We start from the raw sequence: 23,101 nt of genomic DNA on the forward strand, positions 1-23,101 counted from the left end.
GGCTGCTGCAAAGAAGGGCTGTCACACACACCTGTCAGATGGAGGGAGGACTGTCTCTCACACACACACACACACACACACACACACACACACACACCCCTGGGGGAGGGGAGGGAAGGGGGGAAGGGGGGCAGGGGCAGGGCTGTCACACACACCTGTCAGAGGAGATAGGCCGGCCATCTTTCTGCCACCCAGCCTGGGGTTCTGGGGAGGTGTCCTCTGGACACAGGAGCCGCACTAACTGCCCCCGGGCCACCTGCACCAGGGTGGGCTCCGAGCTTGCCAAGCTAACCCTGGAGAGGTGGGAGGTAAAGAGCTACCTATTGGCACAAGTGCCAGGACCAGGACCGCCCCTGAGTAGCACGTCCCACGACAGAGGGCTTGGTGCCCATCCTGTCACAGGTACTCTCAGAACCAGAGGGTCACAAGGGAGGCCAAGCTCCAGCAGCCTCGGACTCGGGAATCCGCCCTCCTCACACCCCAGGCATCGCCACCTCGAGCTGCTCTTGCAACAGCAGCGAGGTTGACACCTAGCCCAGGGGACAGGAGGAGGAGCTGGGGAGGGACAGCACATACCAGATTCGTGTGGGGACGCAGGGACTAAACTACACACTAGACCCCTGGGGAACTTAAACCTTTTGTCTTTAATCTTCCCAAGTCCCTCATTAATGGGACCCAGCCCTGAGAGTAGTAACGAGGGGAACCTGCCCCAAATCTGCGAGATATACAGGGCGGCAGATGATGTCACCATTGACAGGTCAAGAAACTGAGGCTTGGAGAAGCTGGGTGACTCGCCAAAGGTTACGAAGCTGGTAAGCTTTTCCAGCTAGATGGGCCCTGGGGTATACTGGCAAGATCTGACGGAGAACCCGGGAGCCCCCACCCACAGATGTCCATTAGACCCCAGACAAGCCTGGAGCCTCAGCTTCCCCCCACCCCGCACCCCCGTGTCTGGACAACGCAGGTCGCAAGGCCCAGGCAGGGCTGTCTGGAAGCAGAAGTTAAGCCGGTAGAGGTGGGTCTGGCGACTTCAGGATTTTGGCTCCAATAGGCTCACCCCTGGCCTGGCACCCTATCCCCTCTACCTGGGGGTGGCGGTCCTCACCTGTAGGAGGAGCCGTGAGAGGGAGGCGCTGGCCGTCCGGCATCCCCGCCCTGTCCCGGGTCCCTGGGCCCAAGCTCCCGGCCCCACAGCTGTTCTCCAAAGGCAGGGGGATGGGGGGCTGTCCCTGGCCCGGGCTCCTGGTCTCGCCACCGGGGGCTACCAGAAGGCAGGGGCTTTCTCTGGTCTGTGGGGCCTGTCCTGTGCCGGCTGGGCTCCTGCTGGCTGCCAGGACTGCCCCCGCCACCACCTGCATTGGTGCTCTGGCCAGAGGCGCCAGGCTCGGGACTGCAGCTGCTCATGCACTCCTGCTCCGAGGCGAAGTTGTTGGCGTTGCCGTGGCAGCCGCCGTACCAGAAGCGGTTACACCGGCCCACGGAGGCAATGAAGTACCAGCGGGCCGCCCAGTCTGCGCAGGGGCCGTGGGCGCTGGGCAGCAGGCACCGCGCCGGGGAGGCTGCGGGCAGGGGCGGGAGACACGTCACCGAGGTGCCCGCAACAAAGCTGCACCCAACCCGCCTCAGCCTCAGGAGCTGGGCCCTTCCCCGTTTGCAGAACCCGGGCTGCCACTGCCCGGACCCCTCATCTGCCCCTGGGGCCCCGACCCTTCCACTGGAGTCTGGCCACTGCCCAGAGGGGCCAGGTGGGGACCACAGCAGCCTCCACCCACAGAACTACAACCGTCAGGGTCAGGGCTCCCTCGGCCCCACCCCTCCCTGCCGCGGGACCCCTGGAGCTCACTGGCGAGCCCAGAGCCCGACCTGCCTGCACAACCCGAGAGAGGGCCCAGCCCTGCGCTGCCTGGGCCCGTGGAGACGCCTCTGAACCCACCTCCCGCCCTCCCCGCCAGCGTTTCCTGCTCGTCTCTCTGACCTCGGATGGGACCGCAGCTGCCCGTCCTGGTGCCCAGCCTCCTGCAGAGCCCTGACCGCCAGCCCCAGCCTGCCTTGTGAGGTCCCCGTGATGGTCCCTGCTGCCCCACCCACATCCTAGGGCCAGGCCCCCCGCCCCTGTCCATCCCAGCAGTGACCACCCTGCCTGGGCTCTGCCTCAGGAACAGAGACGACTAGCCTTCCTCCTCCTCGGCTTCCCCCCCATGCAACTGTCCCCAACTCCCGCAGCAGCCAGACGCCTCAAGTGCAAACTGCTGGGTGTGAGAACCACCAGGCACCACTCTGGGCCTGACCAGGGCACTCACCGGAGCCGGGCCGGCCCACGCAGCCTTCCCCCAGGGGCCCTGCCGCAGAGGCCGCATGGTCATAGCAACAGCCGAACCGGGAGCCCCGGCACTCACTGGGCTCGCTCTGCTGGGCCTGGGGCCGGTGTGGGCTGGGGACCTGAGGGGAATCCCAGGATTGAGAAGGTGAGTCCGGGTCTGGCTCTTGGTGGGGGACTTGGCTGCCTGGGGAAGCATGGCAGGAAGAGGGAAGGGGCAGAACTGCAAGGCCAAGGTGCACACCCCTAGCCCGGGGGAGAGCAGAGGCCAGGAGAATGCTGGACCAACCCCCAGCTCCAGCCCAGGCCCATCTTTGAAGCCCAGAGCCCTCGAGAGGATGACCCAGGCCGGCAGGGACCTGCTTCCTTTGAGGCTAAAGCTGCAGAGATCCGCGGTCACGGTGACACTGAGCAGGCCAGGCCTGGAATCCTGCCCCTCCTCCCTCACCCTCGCCACACACAAGCCAGGTACTTACTGTGGAAGCCACTGCCCTTGACCCTGGCCTGCTCCCCACATTGTCACCACCTCCGCTGTAAGACCTTGTGCAGCCAGCATGGTGCGGCCCCTCAGCGACAGACACCCCATCCGGGCAGCACCCGTACCTAGGCAGACACCACACGGCCTCCCTCACCACCCGGCCCCGGCCCCCACCCCTCCAGGGACCCTTGTGCCCGAGTTTCCAGAACCCAGGACGTGAGCTCTGGGGCTCCCTGCACTGGGGGCTGATCAGCCGGAGACCTGGGTGGGCGAGGACATGTCCCTGCATTCAGGGCACATCACTTTGTGTGCCCGAGTCTCTGCCCACGTCCACCAATACGTAGCAGCCACCAAGGAGAGCAACAGTGGCACGGTGAGGAGAGGCTGTGCTCCAAAGGACAGGTCCTCGACTCACACATCCCACCACACGCCAAGAAGAGGGAAGCTCATCTGAGTCTGCCCAGACATCAGCTTCCCAGGGAGTTTTTACAGAATAGCAGCAGATGGGAGACGGGAGAAAAGAGGGTTCAAAGAGCCCATTTATTTCACATCCACCTCATGCTGGGAGCCAGGTGAAAAGATTGTATCAAAGCACCTCCTACGTGCCAGGCACTCTGTGATCTCATCCTCACAATAACACCATCCAGTGGTTGTCATCATACATTTTCAGAAAAAGAAAATCAGAGAGGTTAAGTAACTTGCCCCAAGTCACCCAGCACACGGTTGGTAAGTGGCTGAGCTGAGAATCCCTGCCAGGCTGCTGGCCACAGGCCTAGGCCCTCAGCACCCCAGTCCCCGAGGGCACATGCCAGAGAGGCGTCCAGGGCAGGCCAGGGAAGGAGGAGAGCCACAGGGAGGGCATGTGGTGGGGGTGGGATGCTCAGGCCCTCTCTGCAAGGCTGGACTGGGTGGGACTGTTAGGAAGATTGTTAGGGACTGGTCAGCCTTTGTCCAGTGTCTATGCTGGGTCCCCCGAGCCTGTTTAGATCGCAGAGCTAGATTCGACAGGCCGACTTCTGCAGAGAAGGCAGGGGCTTGTCTCCACTTGGCACATCACGGAGCTCAGCGCGAGGAAGCCAAGTCCCAAGAGCTCACTGTCAGGGCAGCCCAGGGACACACCCAGCCAGCAGTCCTTGTCCTGAGCTCTGCGACCCGCCCTTCCCCTTCCTGAGCCCGTCGCCCAGCCCCACCCACCCTGTCTACCCTGGGGAGGAGGAAGAGCTGCCTCCGGCACCCACCTGCTCTGCTGACACGAGGCCACAGGGCAGCCTTGCCACTGTGGCCCGAGAGATGCCGTGTGGCCATCGGGGCAGCACCCGTGGGGGCTGCGTCTGCAGTCATGGGGCCCCGAGCCAGACCGTGAGGGCTGTTGGAGCAGGGACTGCTGCAGAGCTGGGGCCAGGCCCGAGGATGACAGAGGGGAACCCCGGTCTCCCCAGGAGTCACCTTGGGCTGAGGGGTGTTCCTGGTCTGCCCACCGCTGGCCTCTGGAGTCTAGAAAGAAGAGGAAGCAGAAGACACAAGTTGCGTCCAGCCTGCTCCTCACCCTCCATCCGCGTCCACATCGCAGCACATTCATCTCCCCAGACCACTCTCCCCTTGGCCATCGTTGTTCCCGCCCTTGACCTCCACCTCCAGGCACCATCCACTCAGACACAACGACACTGGGGCCCTGGGTAGGGGCTGTGACCAAGCTTCTCACCTGAGGCAGGGGGCTCCTGAAGGCTCACAGGTGTCCAGGGATGGCCAGGCGGGGTGTGCACGTCCTGTGTGCTGGGGACCTCTGCAGGGAGCCGGGCAGCCCGTGGGGACGCGGAGGGAAAGAGAGAGCATGGGCCCGAGTGGTGGCCAGCCCTGCCCAGGTGCTCCCACCCCACTGCTCACGCAGGACCCCAAACCCGGAACAGCACCAGGGAAAATGCCTGGCCACATTTCAAAAGAGTCTTACAGTCATGTAGGAAATGCTAAGGTTACACATTCAGTAAGAAGTACCATGTATAGAATTAGCAACTATGTTATGATCCCAGCCACACAAAACAAAAAATGGTATATACATTTCTTATTGGATTGATGAAAAGAAACAATTCAATTAAAAAATGGGCAAAGAACCTGTAATCCTAGCACTCTGGGAGGCCAATGCGGGCGGATCATTTGAGCTCAGGAGTTCGAGACCAGCCTGAGCAAGAGCGAGACCCCGTCTCTACTAAAAAATAGAAAGAAATTAGCTGGACAACTAAAAATACACATATAAAAAATTAGCCAGGCATGGTGGCACATGCCTGTAGTCCCAACTACTCAGGAGGCTGAGGCAGTAGGATCGCTAGAGTTCAGGAGTTTGAGGTTGCTGTGAGCTAGGCAGATGCCATGGCACTCTAGCCCGGGCAATGGAGTGAGACTCTATCTCAAAAAAAAAAAAAAAAAAAAAAAGGCAAAGAAGTATTTCTCCAAAGATATACAAATGGCCAAAAAGTGTATGAAAAGATATTCAACATCATTAGTCATTAGGGAAATACAAATCAAAACCATAATGAGATACCACTTCACACCCACTAGGATGTCTGTAATAAAAAAAAAAAAAATGAAATAAGCCTGGGTGCAGTGGCTCACACCTGTAATCCCAGCACTTTGGGAGAATTGCTTGAGCCCAGGAGTTTGAGACCAGCCTGGGCAACATAGTGAGACCCTATCTCTACAAAATATAAAAATAAATTAGCCAGGCATGGTGGCACGCACCTGTAGTCCCAGCTACTCAGGAGGCTAAGGCAGGAGGATCCCTTGAGCCCAGGAGTTGGAGGCTGCAGTGAGCTATGATTGTGCCACTGCACTCCAGCCTGGGTGACAGAGCAACACCCTGTTTCATTGCCAATTTAAAAAAAAAAAAATGTAGAAAACCGAGTAGAGAAAATTAGAATAGGATTTTTTTTTCAAATGATACGTAGAGAAAACTTTCAGGACACGCCCTAAAATGCTCATAGCAAAAGTTTCTGAGTGCTTCAGGGGAAGGGGGCATCCTTTCCTTCTATCTGTTAATGTCTTCCAAATTTTCCACAATAAGCATATTACTATGATGATACTTGATTCATACAAGTTATGAAGAATACAATAAGTGACTATTCTATTCCCAGATGGCCTACATCTTGCCAGTCCTCAGAAATATTAAAAATAATAATCAAGGGCTCAAGACTTCAAAAGATATGTGGTGAAATCTTCATTTTATTTCTTAACAGGGGCCAACACGTGGAACAGGGGCGATTCGGACTCTTCCCAGATCTGTCATCTCCCACAGACGAGCCCGCATTCCCCTGGCCCTGCGTTCAGTCCCCAGCTTCGCCATTTCTGCCTGCCGTCCCTGTCACGTCTAGCGCAAAGCACCTCTGCCGAGCCTGTCCCGCCATCTGGCTCCACCACCTCGTATGACCCCTCTCTTCCATTTCTTCAGGTTTCAGGGGGAGTCCAGGACCCCTCCCCGCACACCCTCATAGCGGGCCCCTCCATTTCCACCCCTCGCTAGGCTTGAGGTCCTACAATCTGCTCCCACAGGCCCCTGCCTCTTCAGTCTGACCCTCGGGCGTGGGCCACGTTTGTCCTCCTAAATAGCTTTCATAGTGTCACTCTCTAGCTCCAAAACTGTCAATGGCTCCCCTGGGCCTATTGGATAAATTTAGTCTGAATCCCTCCAGCCTCTGCCCCAAGCCTAAGAGCATCACCCTCAATGGGCTTCCCTCCTGGTTCTGCTGCGTACACCCGGGGCTGAGGGCAGTCCTGGGGGCCCCTGCTGGTCTCAGAGCCACTGAGTGTGGCTGGAGCACTGAGCAACTGAGTTTCACATTTTAATTAATTGTTAATAATTTTAAATTTTGAAACTGATACTTGATTTGTTTACTGGAAAACATTCAAGTATGTTTGGAATAACTTGGGTATGTAATTCTACTTTTTCTATTGTAAGTTTTATGAAATCTAAATACAGATCAATATTCCAGTGAAAAGTTAGAACCTGAAATGAGATGTGCTGTAGGTGTAAACTATGCGTGGGATTTCAAAGATTTCGTTTCTAAAAATCTTGTAAGAGAATATAAAATATCTCACCAATAATTTTTATACTGATTACGTGAAGATATTCATATTGGGTTAAATATATTCTTTTTGTGTGGAGGGAGAGACAGGGTCTCACTCTGTAGTCCCGCTGGAGTGCAGTGGTGTGACCATAGCTCTCAGCAACCTCAAACTACTGGGCTCAAGTGATCCTCCCACCTCAGCCTCCCGAGTAGCTGGGACTACAGGTACATGCCACCATGCCCGGCTAATTTTTTTATTTTTATTTTTTTGTAGAGATGGGGGTCTCACTACGTTTCCCAGGCTCTCTCAAACTCCTGGGCTCAAGTGATCCTCCTGCCTTGACCTCCCAAAGTGCTAGGATTACTGGCATGAGCTGCTGCACCAGCCTATATTCTTAAATATAAATTCACCTGTTTCTTTTTACTTTTTAAATGTGGCTCTAAAAAATTTGAAGTGACAGGCATGACTTGAATTCTACTTATATGGGAAAGCACTGCTCCAGAGTCTAGAAGACGGAGGGAGAAGATGACAGAGTGGGGTGTCACTCAGCCACCGATCCCTCAAGCTGGCCTCCTCATCAGACCCTTCCCCCACCGACCCCTGCCTTCCCCCGGGCACACACCAGCACACACTACGGCATTAGTGACAGCACCCAAAACACTGAAAACCACCTATATTCTAAATTATCACCCAGTCTTGGACTTTGATGGAACTCCTAGAAATGAGGCCAGAAGATGCTCACACATGGAATAGCATTAAGGGGAGGAAACAAATACAGATACATGCATGTTACAGGGAAATACACTAAAGATTACTCTCACACATGGATAGGATTAAGGCCAATTTTAATATTTCTCTATATACTACTCTTATAATTTCTCCAAATTTTCCACAATGAGCATACATTACTTTTATAACTACAAGAACAGCAGCCACTGCCAGGAGCACCCACATATACCATCCAGGGACCACTGTCACCCATATACCATTAAGGGGCCTGAGGACAGGCCTGCCCTGGTTGGTTTATGGAAAAGATTTTTTAAAAATTGATAAACAGACCAAGAAAAAAAAAAAAAGAGAAAAGACCCAAATAAAATTAGAAACAAAAACTAGTATCTAGGATATGCAAAGAACTCAAACAACAGCAGAAACACAAATAATCCCATTAAAAAGTAGGCAAAGGGCCAGGCACAGTGGTTCATGCTCATAATCCTAGCATGTTTGGAAGCCAAGGTGAGAGGATTGCCCGAGACCAGGAGTTTGCAACCAGACTGAGCAACAGAGCGAGGCCCTGTCTCGATAAAAAAAATTAAAAAATTATCCAGGCATGATGGCACATGTCTGTATTCCCAGCTACTCAGGAGGCTAAAGAGGGACGATCCATCGAGCCAAGTTCAAGGTTTTGGGGAGCTACGATCACACCACTGCACTCCAGCCTGGGCAACAGAGCCAGAGCCTATCTCTAAACTGTCGCTTAAAAAAAAAAAAAGTGGGCAAAGGACATGAATAGTCGTTTCTCAAAAGAAGACATACAAATGGCCAACAGGTATGTGAAAAAATGTTCAACCTCACTAATCATCAGGGAAATGCAAATCAAAACCACAGTGAGATACCCTCTTGCCCCAGTTAGAATGGCTATTATCAAAAAGACAAACAAATGCTGGCGAGGATACAGAGGAAAAGAGAACTTCCATACACGGTTCATGGGAATGTCAATTAGGAGTGTCATTATGGAAAACAGTATGGCGGTTTCTCAAAGAAACTACAAGCAGCCCTACCATATATCCAGCAATCCTACTATTGGATATTCCTCCAAAGGAAAGGAAATCAAAGGGATGCCTGCAGCTGCACGTTTACTGCAGCCCTATGCACGATAGCCAAGACATGGAACCAACGTAAGTATCCGTCAGTGGATGAATGCATAAGGAAAACGTGGTGTCTGTTCACAACGGAATACTATTCAGCCATTAAAAAGAATGAAATCCTGTCATGTGCAGCAGCATGCATGGAACTGGAGGTCATTATGTTAATAAGCCAGGAACAGAAAGACACATACTGCATGTTCTCACTCATCACCCACATGTGGGAGGTAGAAAAGTGGAACTCATGGGTAGAGAGTGGAATAGTGGTTATCAGAGCCTGGCAGGGGGTCGGGGGAAGATGGAGAGAGGTTGGTTAATGGGTACAAACATGTAGTTAGACAGGAATGAGTTCTCATGTTCGATAGCATAGTAGGGCCGCTATAGTTAACAATATATTGTGTATTTCAAAATAGCTTGAGGAGTTGAAATAATCCCAACACAGAAATGATAAATGTCTAAAGTGATGGTTATCCTAAATTTTACCCTGATGTGATCATTACACATTCTATGCATGTATCAAATATCACATATACCCCCATAAACATGTGTAATTATTACATATCAATTAAAAAGGGGAAAATAGATATGTTAGAAAGAATACGTTTTGCTGATCAGAAAAAAAAAAAAGAATAGTGATAAAACTTTTTGCTTTTACAACTCAGCCTGGCCTGAAGCTCTTTTCTTTTCCCTCTTTTCTACGTGAATCTACCCGTCCCTGGGGCAGGCTCAGGACCACCTTCCAGGCAGGCATCCAGGGCCCTGGGGAGCAGAGCAGCCCTGCCCAGAGTGGGACCCCGGAGTCCAGGGATCGTCCTGCTGGTGAGTGTGAGGCCTGGCCGAGGCAGCCGCCAGGGAGTCCCTGCGCGGAGCTTCCCTGCACAGCCTCACCACCACTACTGTCCACACCTTGCGTTCTCCCTGTGTGCTCCATGTGCTCAGAAAGTCACTCTACTCCACACACCTAGAAAGTCACTTTCTTTTTTTTTTTTGAGACAGGGTCTTGCTCTCTCACCCCAGCTGGACTTCAGTGGCATTAACACAGCTCACAGCAACCTCAAACTCTTGGGCTCAAGCGATCCTCCTGCCTCAGCCCCCTGAGTAGCTGGGCCTACAGGCATGCGCCACCACACCCGGCTAATTTTTCTATATTTAGTAGAAACAGGGTCTCACTCTTGCCTAGGTTGGTCTCAAACTCCTGACCTCAAGCAATCCTCCCACCTCGGCCTCCCAGAGTGCTAGGATTACAGGTGTGAGACAACATGCCCAGCTGACAGTTACTCTTTTTATTAATAACTCATCGTATGGATAGGCAAGCTGAGGATCAGACAGGAGAGGCACCTCTATGGCCACACAACCGGTCAGCAGTGGAGTGCATCTGAACCCAGTCTGCTGCTGACTCCAAGGCCACTGGCTCTTTGCCACCCTGCCACGTGCCTCCCCTCGAATCCTGCCCTCCCCTCACTCTCAGGGTCCCTATAGCTCACAGGATCCCCCCCTCACTAACACATCAAGGCCAGACACGCCTCTCTGCAGTCTCAGAAGGCCAGCCCTGCGGCAGCCCCAGCCCGGGCACACCCTGTGCCCTTCCTCAACGTCCCATGCTCACACCAAGCAAAGAGGCAGCCTCCCTCCCCATTCTCCTGCAGGTCCTCATGCCTGGGAGGCCTCCTTTCCCACTAGGATGGGGATAAGGGGTGGGGGAGACCGAGGCAGAAGCAGCGTGCGAGCACAATCCTTCCTGGACCACCTTTCTCCCTCCGCATGCAGCCACTCAACAAACATTTCCTGAGTACCTACCCGTGCCAGGCAAGTTCTGCAGGGAGCACAAAGAGAAATAAGGACATCAGGGACCCAGCCCTCAAGTGCCTAGCTAGTAGGTCTAACAAGCCGTATACAATCCAAGTGACACAGAAATGACAACACGCTGTGAGAGGTGGGGCCATGGGGAAGATGCCACTTCTGAGTGGAAGAAACGGGGCTGGCTCGCAAGGTTGCACACAAGCTGGACTTTCTGGCTGGCAGAGGTGTCCGTGGGTGGAGATGAGGGGAGCGCTGGTCCCAGCAGCTGGCCAGGCACAGGCATGGCCGCAGCAGGGAACACTCGCTAGAGGTTGGCAGTGAGTGGGAGAGAGGTGGGGCCAGGCTCCTCCCTGCCCCTTCTGTCCTTACCCTGGGGCAGGTGGCAGGGCTGCGTGTTGCAGGGCTCCATCTCCGCGGGCTTCAAGTGCTGCAGGCTCCCACAGTGCCCGGGCGGCCCGATGGCACAGACGACCTGTCTCCTCCGAGTGCCCGAGCTGCAGCTCTTGGAGCACTGAGGCCCGCAGGTGGGAGAGAGAGAGAGAGAGAGACCCTGAGCCTGGGCTTGGGGGTGCCCACGTGGAGAGAGGAAGGGGAATGTGCCCAGTGACGCGTGTCAGATCCAAGGACGGGTGCATGTGAGACCCAAGGACCCAGCGCTGGGCAGCAGGCCCGGGGGGCACTCACCAGACCCCAAGCGCCGACAAGCCAGGCCTGGCCAGCGAGGAGGGGACAGTCCTCATGCATGCAGGGCTCAGTGAGGGGAGGCTGCTCCTCCAAGGGGCATGCCGTGGCATGGAGCAGAGACCCCTCATCACCTCTGCAAGTGACACTCCGCCTTCGGACGCCAGCACCGCAGCTGACAGAACACTGCAAGGACCAGGCTGTCAGCAAGAGCTCGCCTCCACCCAGAGGAGCCCCTGCATGGAGGTGAACACCACGCTACAGCCCAAGACCTCCTCCCAGGCCCAGAGAGGCTGAGTCACTCCCCTGAGGTCACACAGCCTGAACCACAGCTGCCAACAACAGGCAGAGGTGCGTTCTCGACGTCCCCTCGTTTGTAGCTTGCACATACATAGTTACACCAACTAGCAGCCCCAGACACTGCCGGCCCCTCGCTGGCCCCAAACAACACACCCAGCTCCTTCCCGCCCTGCCCTGGGATCCTGGAGGAGAAAGTACCCAAGGCCAGGGTGCAGGTACCTGCTTCTGGTCCCAGCCTTGGCCATAGCTTCCAAGACAACCTGGTCGGTCACTTGGCCCCCCAGGATCTCAGTTTCCATAGCAGAGGACAAAGCCCCGGCCCGTCCATGCCAGCAGCCTCACCTCTCCCCACGGCCCTGGGCTCCAGGCCGCGCAGCGCTGCAGGTTGCAAGCCCGCGTGGCAGGGGGCTTCCCGGGCAGGCCAGCACACTCGGCCTCCTCAGCGGCCTCCTGGATGCTGTCCCCACTGGACAAGATGCAGTAGACAGAGCGGGACTGGGAGCCGCCCCCGCAGGAGGCCGAGCAGGGTGTCCACGGCCCTGTCCTCCAGCTGGCAGGAGTGGGGATCAGGTGAGGCCCAGCCCCGAAGGGGCAGCAACCCTCACACAGGAGTGGCCTGAGGACCCCACACGGCCTGTTCCCTGAACATCAGGTTTGTGCCAAGGCCAAGGCCAAGGCCCTCCCTGGCATCCTCTCCACCGTGCCCAGCTGCTCCCCCACGGTGCTGTCCTCGCCCGAGTACCCCTTCTTCTCACCACATCCTGTGTCCCCCGGCAGACCCCATTCCCTCTGGGTCTGGCCTTAGCCAGGGGATCCCCTGAGGGGCTGTGCTCACCCGTGTGTGGAGCAGCCCTGCCCCGCGCCAGGTGTAAGGCCCCGGAGGAGGTGGCAGGCCCCGCCATGCCGTGCAAAGCCAAGCCCGCCACCATCCCGTGAGGCCAGCTGCCACCGAGGCCCAGCGGGGGACAGAACTGCACCAGCCCTGAGGGGAGCCCGTGGCCCGCAGATTACCTGGTCCCACACACACGCCGGGCCCCGGCAAGGCGCCACGCTCCGGGCCGGTGCAGGTAAGAGGTCCTTTGTGCACGAACAAAGGCATTGCCAATGCCAACAGGCCCTTGGCCTGAGACTGGCCCACCCTCGGCACCTGCCCAGCCAAGCCTCCCACAGGCTGGGACAGACAGGGACCTCTGCTACCTTCCCTGACACCCCTGCCGCCAGCCTGGACGTTCTGAGTACTTTGTGGGCACACGGAGAGAACAGCACCCTAGACCTCATGCTCAGGCCCTTCACTGCCACCCCCAGTGACAGCTGCCACCCCCAACCCCGGCCACAGCTAGGGGGAGCCCTGGGCCACCTGCCCTCTTTGTTCTTCCCTTCCCACCCAAGTTCCTGGGCCTCCCGGGGTGGACGGGCTGGTGAGGCCTCACCGCTTGGTCTGCGGGCACGGGTGAAGGTTGCAGGAACGGCGGTCAGCCGGCCGCGGCTGGCGCTGGCACATGTGGTCGGGGTAGGCCTCGTTGTCGATGGCGCAGAACACCAGGCGGGACTGGTGACCTGCGCGGAGGCCACTTTCACCGAATGCCAAACGCATTCTCTGCGCCAGGTGCCATTCTGGACACATCCCACAGGTCATCTCAATTAAGTCTCAAATGACCCCCTGACGCAGGTGCTATAATCATCCCCAATTTGCAGATGAGAAAACTGAGGCTCAGAGAGTTTTAGCTGTGAGTGACAGAGCCCTGCTGACATCTGGGCCCTGGCTCCAGGCCTGGCCTGCACTCCCAGGCGGGTACTGTCTCCTAGGGGATGCCACTGCCCCTGGGAAGCCACTCCGGCTCGCCTAGCTTAGGCTGGGGTCCTTCGTGGAGCTCCCAGACCCCTGGGTCTTCCCCCGGGTGACCCCCACAACATGGAGATTTCTCACCTACTTGTCTGTCTCCCCCGAGGACTGCCTGAATAAGGGCTGTGACCTGCCCCGCTCTGACCGTGGCACCTGGCACATGGGGCCCGCTCCCCCCGACCGGAGCTGTCTGCACCCTCACCTCCACCACACTGGGCACTGCAGTCGCTCCAGGAGCCGTGGCTCCAGCTGGGGCCGGGACCAGGGGTGCGCAGGGGCAGGTAGTACTCGTAGTGCACGCCAGGGTTGGGCTCCTGGCTGAGGAGCTGCCACGGAGGGTCCTCGTGGAGGGCTGCTGCTGGGGGCACCTCCTCCCACAACACCCCCTGCCCAGCCTCAGCCTGTGTGCAGGGCCTGGTGGCTCCTGGGACCGTGGGCCACCCACTGGCTCGCTCTCCCCCACAGCCCAGCTCACCTCGATGACCAGGGGCTCCGAGGTGGGGCCCCGGGCATGCAGCCGCTCGGGGGCCAGGTCCCCCTCTGTGCCCCGCTCGTACTGCAGGATGGTGCTGGCCACTGGCAGGGCCCCAGCTGCCTCGATGGTCCAGTGCCCATTGAGGTAGTATTCCCCCCGAACATTCTTTACCGCTGTGCACGGGTGAGACGGTCCCAGTCACCTGGCGGGCTGGGAGTGTGCCTCCCCCACAGCCCAAACCCACTGGGACCCACCCCTGGCTCTCACCCAGGAAATTCCTGCTGGCGGCAGCCTCCTCGATGCGGATGCTGGTGGCCCCCATGGGAACAATGAGGATCTGGTTGTAGCCTGACGGGGCAGACACGGGTGGGGGGGGGTACTGAGCTGTCCCCGCGGGCGCTAGTGCAGGCAGCACGTCTTGGGGCCAGGGAGGGCAAGCAGGAGACAGGCAGGGCCCGGGCTTGGGGAACAGTGTTCCTGGCAGAGGGAGCAGCTTTATGAAGGCCAGAGGGGCAGGAAGCCTCAGGCACGCAGAGCAGATGAGGCGGGGAAGGGACAGGAGGGGCATCAGGTGGTGGCAGAGGTCAGACCGTCGAGTGGGCAAGGGTCCTAACTGAAGAGCGTGGCCTCCACCCTGAGGCCACAGGGGGCTTTTAGACAGGACCTGAGCCAGCCACGAGGCCACTTGGCCTAGAGCCTCGGCCAGAGGGGGAGACAGGCAAGGAAGGGGCAGGAAACAGACCCTCATGGGAGCTGTCCTAAGGGGACCCCCACCTCTGCTGAGGTCATTGGCATCAAAGGTGCCTGTGACGGGGAAGCAGGTCATGCCGTCACCCCCACACTGCAGACACTTGTCCTCCTGCTTGGACGAGTCCAGCTGGTGGTCACAGCCGACAACCTACCGGGAGTCACGGGAGAAGACGTCATAGACACACCAGGATCCAGGCCCCAGTCAGTCTGTCCAAACCCCAGCGCCCGCTCGGTCCAGGCAGGACAGGGGTGATCGGGCGTCACACAGTTGCAAGCTGGGGGTGGCTGTGTAAACCTTGGATCTGGGCCTGTGGCTGACAATCTGCTGGGCTCCTGTCTCCCCTTCTCTGGTAACTATGGCCTGTTTTCCTCTGGGGGCCACCTCTCTCCCACAGAACGTGGATGGAGCTCCCCAAATGTGGGTTCAGGCAAGCTCAGGGTGAGCCCCAAGCCAAGTCCAGTCAGAGGCAACCCCAGGTTGCTGGAATTCCCAGGAACGGGGTGCTGGGAGGCGTCAGGCTGGCACAGAAGCCCGGACCCACCCTCGCACCTCACAGGAAGAGCCTACACCTGACCCTGCCGCCGACACAAAGGAGAGATTTTCCAGCATCGTCATTCAGTACCTACAGCCATCCCTCGACATTTGCTTTTTCCGGAGTCAGTTTTAGCTGGGTTTCTGTAACATGCCACCCAGAGGGCTTGTCTTGCTGTGGGGCTAACGTTCTCACAGGACAAAGGTAAGGGCATCACCGGGTACCTGTGATGGCTACAAGGCACCCGAGGAGCTACGCTTGGTGTCCCAGTAACTTGGGAAGACATCAAGTTCATGACAGCCACCCGGCCCCGCCGGTGCTGGGCAGGGAGACACCTGCACTAAGTCCCCAGCCAGCAGGAGGGGGGCGGTGCTGGACACAACTCACCCGGCACCTGCCATCCACACAGACGTTCCGCCTGCCGGGCTCACAGGGCGTCCCGTCCACCACGGCCTCCCTGTGCTTGTAGTAGAAGTTCTCCCCCTTGGGAATGCAGTTCAGCTCACACTTGTTTGGGGCTGGGATGGACAAGAGGGGAAGGCTGCTATCTCAAGGGTCCACGATGCCCCTCCCCAGGGCCCAAAGCCTGTCCTGGCAGCAGGGAAGCAGCCTGAGGGGCACAGATCCCTACCCGCATCCTGGGGAGAAAGGATGTTCCCCTGAACCTGCTGCATCTCTAGGGCCAAGTAAAAGAAAATCCTAGAATAAGAAAAAGTGGGCCGGGCACAGTGGCTCATGCCTATAATCCTAGCACTCTGGGAGGCCAAGGTGGGAGGATTGCTCGAGGTCAGGAGTTCGAGACCAGCCTGAGCAAGAGCAAGACCCCGTCTCTACCAAAAAAAAAAAAAAGAAATTAGCTGGACAACTAAAAATACATAGAAAAAAATAGCCGGGCATGGTGGCGCATGCCTGTAGTCCCAGCTACTCGGGAGGCTGAGGCAGGAGGATTGCTTAAGCCCAGGAGCTTGAGGTTGCTGTGAGCTAGGCTGATGCCATGGCACTCCAGCCAGGGTGAAAAAGCGAGGCTCTGTCTCCAAAAAAAAAAAAAAGAAAGAAAGAAAGAAACGAAAAAGAAAAAGTGATACACTTAACAGAGGTCTACCTTAGCATTACTTATAACAGCTCAGTGTTAACAACGGGCTGCTCTTTAAATTATCAACAGAATACTCCACATGTGGACTACACAGTTAAAAATGATGATCATGATGATGTGGGAAGATGCTTATAACCCAGAATGCAAAATGGTGATATGCAATAATCAGAAATATGTACACATATACAGAGAAAATAATGTGAAAAGTGCTAGAATGAAATGCTAATGGGGATCCTGTGAAAAGGGTAGGGCGAGTGTAACTTTTTAAATTTTTATCTATCTATCTATCTATCTATCTACTCCTTGTTTAAACAGCCCAAAAGTGCAAATAGCATCGTAATCACCTCCATAACAAGGAAGGCAACTTCTACCACTCTTTTTAGACCTTCCTCTGTGTTCCAATTTTTCTAGAATGTGGATGATACTTAAATTTTTTTTTTTTTTTTTTGAGACAGGATCTTATTCTGTTGCCCTGGGTAGAATGCAGTGGCATCTTCATAACTCACTGCAACCTCCAACTCCTGGGCTCAAGTGATCCTCCTGTCTCAGCCTCCCAAGCAGCTGGGACTACAGGCATGCACCACCATGCCTGGCTAATTTTTTTCTATTTTTGGTAGAGACGGGGGTCTCACTCTTGCTCAGGCTGGTCTCCAAATTCTGAGCTCAAGTTATCTTCCCAAAGTGCTAGTATTACAGGCGTGAGCCACCTCACCCGGCCCTTAAATGATTTTTAACACAGGTCTATCTCAGGATCCAGAGTGCCCTGGAGTTTCCAGGGGGCATTTGCAGCGAGCAGTGAAAACTAATATGAAGGATTATCCTGACCTAAGGTGCCTTCTGACTCATCTAAGATGTTTTAGTGCCCTGCGTGTTGGTGGTGTTCTCCTGGACTGTGTTTCTCTAAAAGTTAACGACCTGCACCCACCTCAGAGTTTCTCAGACCGTCTCCTCAGGCCACCAACCCTGGGGAAATGAGGTCTTGCTCTATCAAGGCCCCAGTTTGCCCAAGCGGGCACCAAACCACCGCGGCCCCACACGGGGGATGCTTCGGCCGGCGGCTGAGCCACAGCGGGCTTGCGATGGCATAGACACGCCATGGCTCTGTGCGAAAACACCCGCACAGGAAGACAGGGCGGCAAGACCTCACAAACCAGCGTCGGGCTGCGGTGGGCGCGCGCCGGGGCGGTTTGTGAGGCTGGGCGCAGGTCCGCCACACGGCGCGTCCCCACGGCTTACCGCCGTAGTAGGGCAGCCACCGGTACCGCCGGCCCTGGAAGTCCGCGCCGTCGAACTCCGCGCACTGCTCGGCCCCGGAAGTCCCGCGCGCCGTCGGGGCAGCTCTGCGGGCCGGAGGGAGGCGTCGCCAGGCGCCGCGCCCCAGCCAGGCCCGGTCCCCGTGCCCGCCCCGCGTCCGAGCCCGGGAGGCGGGGGCGGGGTGCGCCTCCACCCGGGCCCGGGGCTCCCCCGCAACCCCGCCGGGAGGGCTCCCACTCCGGGTCGGGACGCCAACGGGAAGGGGGCTGCGGGAGCGGGTCCCCCCAGGGGCCTTACCTCCGTGCCGCAAGTGCGGTGGCTCCGGGCGGGGCCCACGCAGCTGGAGCCCCCATCTCTCCTGCGGGACCAGAGCACCCGCCGGTGACCCAACACCTCCACCCCCTCCTGGAGCTCTCCTGCAGCCCCCGGCTCCCGTGGGGCTCCCTGGCGGGCGGCGCTGGGCCAGAGGGGCAGCAAGGCGAGGAGGGGGTGCCCTCCCACGTAGCCCCCCTTCGGCAGGTGTAACTGGCCCCATGATTGTGCTTGGGAGGAGCAAGACTGAGAAGCCTCACTGTCCTGCGGTTTGTCTAACTCGGCCCGTGGCCTCTAAGAGCAAATATTCCAAATACCCAAATTCTACGATTTAGGGAGTAAATAAGTATAAAGCATTTAGAATAACACCCGGCCTCTCCTCACACACGGGGTCCTCGGGAACAAGCCGCTCTGCCCCTGCTTTCATACCCCACCCCTCTGCAGCCCAGTAAGTGCTCAGTAAATCACTTGAAATGGGGAACATCTGCGCTTGACAAACAGGCTGAGGGCAGAGAAGCCACAGGAGTTAGGAATTGCCAGCTGAAGATCAGTCATTAATTCCATGACAATTTACTGCACCTGCCCTATGCCAGGCGCTGCACCGGGAGCTGGAGACTCAGGGACACACGAAGGGGACGTGCTCCCGTCCACAGTGTAAGCACGTGGGGAATGATTTGATTTCCTGCACTCCACTGATGCCGCTTCCAGAGCGAATCTGTTGCGCGGTGGTTCTGCCCGTGTGACCTACCCCGCGACCCAGCAGCCAGCCTCCCTTGCACCTGCCCTCACGCCTCCCTACCGCTGGGAGTAGCAGGGGCGCTCCCGGAAGCTGATGCCCCCTCCGCAAGTCCGGCTGCAGGGGCTCCACTGGCCCCAGGGGCCCCAGGTGTCACTCTGCTGCCTCGCCTGGGGAGCCTGCAGAAGAAGACATGCTCGGAGCATGGGCCCGGGTGCCCCCCGAGGGCACTCTGCCTAAAAACTCTCCTCCCGTTCGAGGAGCCTGAGATTCTCCCTCCAGAGCCAGCCCTTTAGGATTCAGGAACACTGCCAGGCACCCCAAAACGTCTTCATTTACAAATGTAGCCAGCTTTATAATAAGGAGCTGAGAGCCAGGCCTGGGGGGTGAGAGGGGTGAGACAGCTGGGAAAAGTCTGGAGTTCCAGGGGCCACCTGAGGGAGGGCCCGAGCATTTGGGGGTTAACAGTGATGGGAGGGCGCTAAAGGAAAATAGGAGAGGGAAGCAACATGGGGTGTGGTCTTTTCCTGCCCATCTGCAGCAGAGACTCCCAGGAGTACCCCAATATTCATCCCCCTTCTCCTGTTGTGAGAGGATCCTTGAAAACTTGACTCTTAGTTCGGTACCTCGCTGCCCAAAATAAAAAATATATTTCCCAGACTTTCTGCAGCCAACTGTGGCTACATCACTAAGTTCCCATCAGTGGGATGTAAATTGAAAGTGTTGGATAACAGCCTCTCATAGTCTCCTTAAGAGATAACTTGCATGTACATGTGTGGTTTTCGTCTTCCTCCTGTATTCCCTCCAGCTGGCTGGAAAGCAGATGTGATGGCTGGAGTTGGAGCAGCCTTATAGACTGTGAGGTAATTTGGAAATAGACACTTTAAATAGTGAAGCAAAGAGAGCTCCTAGAGCTCGGAGGACTTTGTGAAACACAACAGAACAAAAGATCCCGGGAGAGGGATCAAGTTTGTTTTTTTGTTTGTTTTTTTTTTTTTTTTTGAGACAGAGTCTCACTCTGTTGCCCAGGCTAAAGTGCTGTGGCGTCTGCCTAGCTCACAGCAACCTCAAACTCCTGGGCTCAAGCAATCCTCCTGCCTCAGCCTCCCAAGTAGCTGGGACTATAGGCATGTGCCACCGTGCCCGGCTAATTTCTTCTATATATATATATTTTTAGCTCTCCAAATCATTTGTTTCTATTTTTAGCAGAGATGGGGTCTTGCTCTTGCTCAGGCTGGTCTCGAACTCCTGACCTTGAGCGATCCTCCTGTCTCGGCCTCCCAAGAGTGCTAGGATTACAGGCGTGAGCCACCGTGCCCGGCCCAAGTCTGTCTTGTTTGAAGGACTGTTATTTGGGACTCTGCAAAAGGAATTTAATCGTCACTCATACAGTTTCCCACTAGAAAGATACGACACCTTGTGGCTGGCATCGTAAGTCCACACGCTGCATGCACATTCTCTCATTTAATCCTCAGAACAACCCAATAGATCCCACTGCATGAATTAGAAAAGTGAGGCAGGCCGGGTGCGGTGGCTCACGCCTGTAATCCTAGCACTCTGGGAGCCCGAGGCAGGTGGATCGTTTGAGCTCAGGAGTTTGAGACCAGCCTGAGCAAGAGCGAGACCCCGTCTCTACTAAAAATAGAAATAAATTAGCTGGACAACTAAAAATATATGGGAAAAAACATTAGCCGGGCATGGTGGTGCATGCCTGGACTCGGGAGGCTGAGGTAGAAGGATTGCTTGAGCCCAGGAATTTGAGGTTGCTGTGAGCTAGGCTGAGCTGATGCCATGGCACTCTATCCCAGACAACACGGTGAGACTCTGTCTCAAAAAAAAGATAGAAAAGTGAGGCAGAGAGAGAGGAAGCCACAGAGGAACAAGTGGACACAATGGCAAGCCAGCCTCACTCTGAGCCTCTGCTCCCACCTACCTCTTTGGGGGAATCAAATGACACACTGAGGAACTAAGATGAGTCCTAAGGAACTGGACAGGTATTAGACTTGATTTCACAATTTTGCCAGGAGGCAGCCAGTGTACTGCAAACATGGCCCATTTGCTGGAGGGGAACTCTGTTTTAGGGTGTCAGGACATAAGAATCTCTAAGAAAAAAATCACTCCTATTTTTTAGAGAAAGAGCTCAGTGGTAACGTGGAAAAGCAAGCTCTTCCTCCCACTGTGAGCCTCGAGCAACTTCGCTGGATCTCAGTGAGGAAGGAGGCTCATTAACACCCCTGACACCAAACATCTAGTTATCCTTGTTTTATAACAGAAGCCAGAACCCTGAAGCAGAACAAACCGCACTAAACTTGCTGAACTGCACACAAAATCAAGAAGAAAGGGCCAGGCAGACCAAAGGTCTTAGCTTTCACTTTTTAAAATCATCTCTTCCTTCAGTTCTAACTGGGACAAAATCTCCAAGCTTTTGAAACCAGTGAGCCAAATTATCAGAGTGTTCTCTCACTAAAATTTTAAACTGAAATGGACGTGGATCAAGTTTTTATTTTCAAAGAGAAGATATTGAGTGTTGGGGGTGGGGAGGATTTCCAGGGAGACCCTGCAGTCCGGGCTGGGATTCTGGCAACCCCCCCACCCCCATACGCACAAAGCCTCATCCCCACACTATAGGAATTCACGAAGCGGCCCTCGAGGGCTGCTGCCCTCTCACCTGTGGCTTGGCCTGGTTATTAATCCCTCTCTGCCCAAGCCCTGCTCAGATGTCTGTCTTGGCTCCTCTGAATTGCAGCCTGAGCCTCCCTCCCCAAATCCACCCTTCCCAGAGCTGGGCTGGACCAAAGCGTGGCCAAGGCAACAAGGAGTGCCTCTGCCACAGAGCCACCTTGTGGCCTGAACACAGGGCCCCTAAGGGCCGAGCCCAAGACACGTCCCTCTCAAACATCCTCTTGCTTCCTGCACCCAACACCTGTGAGGCAGGCGCCCAGCAGCCCAGAGCACCAGCACGTGTGCCTAAGGAGCCCGGGTCTGTCCACTCACCGCATGCTGTCTCTCCAGAAGGCACGTTCTGCTTCTCTATAATTACCCAAACCATGAAGTGCCCGACGGTGTGAAGCAGAATGAGCTGGTGCAGCCCAGCCCCACCCTGGGCCTGCCCCCACCTGTCCCTGCTGCCGTCAGCGCCCCACCCACTCCTGCTCCCACTCCTACCTGAGCCACCCAGGGGCCCCCTTGCCTGCCGCAGTTTCCAGGGGCATCAGCTGCCCAGTGTGCGTGGGGGTGTGAGAGACAGCGAGCCCTCGAGCAGGAGCAGAGGCTGGGGCACGGGGACCCGCAGTCCACCACCTTTGGTCATCCACTCGTTCTGTTCACACCGACCCCTGGCAGCACTAGCGGGATCCCGAAAAGGTGCTCAGGACCCAGCTGTGGACCCTGCCCCAGCTAGAACCAGAAACAGAGGCAGCTGAGCTGTGAGCAGGGCCACAGCCCCTCCACCAGACAGGTCAAGGGTAGGGGAGAAGAGTGCCCGGCCCAGACCCTCCTGAGACGCCCACACTGCGAGTAGGAGGTGGCAGGCGAAGGCTGCTCAGGTGTTTCTAAGGGAGAAAGGGCCTAATAGGATCCAGGGTGCTTCATGAACCTTGATTGGTTTCATCTGCACAACAGCCTGGGGTGGGCATTATTACCCCCAAATTAGAGGAATCTACAGCTTGGTGATTTGCCCAGGGTCATGCAGCTGTTACAGGGTGGCTCTGGGATTTCATCCTAGGGCCTTGACACTGTCCCAGTGGCCCCTGCCCCTGGGCTTCGGCCTTCCTGCAGCTGGGGCACCAGCACACACTGGAGAACCTCAGAGTGTGGCACTTAAGAGCAAGGTCCACAGGGTCACAGAGGTGACTGTGGGGAGCTGGCAGGTGGTGGAGAGGACTTGAGGAAGCCTGGCTCTGGCCCACCCAACGCTCTGCGGCCCGTGTTGGACCCGAGGGGCTCTTGGAGGCAGGCCCAGCACCCACCTCCACCCCTGCCTGACCCACACTGGCCCCTGCTCAACCCCCACCCGCGAGCCCACAGAGGCAGCAGTTTGGGTCCTTTCTCAGGGACCCTTCCTCTCTCACTTCCTGCCTGCCTCTTAGAGGGGTGGACAGGGCTGTGGGTTTCTCCTTGGGGACAGCTCTCCAGGGACAGGACATGGCCTGGCTACCTCTGTGTCCTTTATTCTGCCAGACACCTAGCAGGGCAGCACCCAGCTCTCAGACCCTTCCTCCCCCCCAAAAAAAGCGGGTCCTGCGATCAAGATTTCCTGTGTATCCTCAGAACCCAGCTACCTTCTCCAGGGAGCCCTGTCCTTTGGCCCCCGTTAATGAAACAGCTACTCTGATCACCAGCTGGCTTCCTTTATCCCCTCCCAAAATGTGCAGTCTGATATGATGGCCACTAGCCACGTGTGGCTATTTAAATTTAAATTAAAGGCAAATAAAATTAAAACTCAGTTTCTCAGTTGCACGAAGCACATTTCAAGTGCTCAATAGCCACATGGACCTAGTGGCTACCTATTGGACAGCAGAGACACAGAACTTGTCCATCATCTCAGAAGGTTCTACTGGACAGTTCTGCTCTAGTGCTAACTCCAAGGGGACACGAAATGACAGGGACCCC

At 56.4% G+C, this 23,101-nt stretch overlaps 1 protein-coding gene across 1 annotated transcript in view; it reads right to left on the reverse strand.

Annotated features, from left to right (window-relative positions):
* PAPLN (papilin, proteoglycan like sulfated glycoprotein) overlaps positions 1 to 23,101 on the reverse strand; it is a 35,056-nt gene that overhangs the window by 9,038 nt on the left and 2,917 nt on the right. The window contains 19 exon segments of the mRNA XM_045564249.1: positions 156 to 293; positions 1,106 to 1,559; positions 2,301 to 2,439; positions 2,794 to 2,920; positions 4,034 to 4,289; positions 4,498 to 4,578; positions 10,883 to 11,024; positions 11,198 to 11,380; positions 11,837 to 12,044; positions 12,925 to 13,051; positions 13,540 to 13,663; positions 13,813 to 13,985; positions 14,080 to 14,160; positions 14,587 to 14,710; positions 15,483 to 15,613; positions 17,425 to 17,497; positions 17,499 to 17,528; positions 17,740 to 17,800; positions 18,554 to 18,669. Coding sequence (XP_045420205.1) covers positions 156 to 293; positions 1,106 to 1,559; positions 2,301 to 2,439; positions 2,794 to 2,920; positions 4,034 to 4,289; positions 4,498 to 4,578; positions 10,883 to 11,024; positions 11,198 to 11,380; positions 11,837 to 12,044; positions 12,925 to 13,051; positions 13,540 to 13,663; positions 13,813 to 13,985; positions 14,080 to 14,160; positions 14,587 to 14,710; positions 15,483 to 15,613; positions 17,425 to 17,497; positions 17,499 to 17,528; positions 17,740 to 17,800; positions 18,554 to 18,669 — 2,768 coding nt within the window.

The sequence above is a fragment of the Lemur catta genome, chromosome 1 (assembly GCF_020740605.2).
Source record: "Lemur catta isolate mLemCat1 chromosome 1, mLemCat1.pri, whole genome shotgun sequence".
NCBI lineage: Eukaryota > Metazoa > Chordata > Mammalia > Primates > Lemuridae > Lemur > Lemur catta.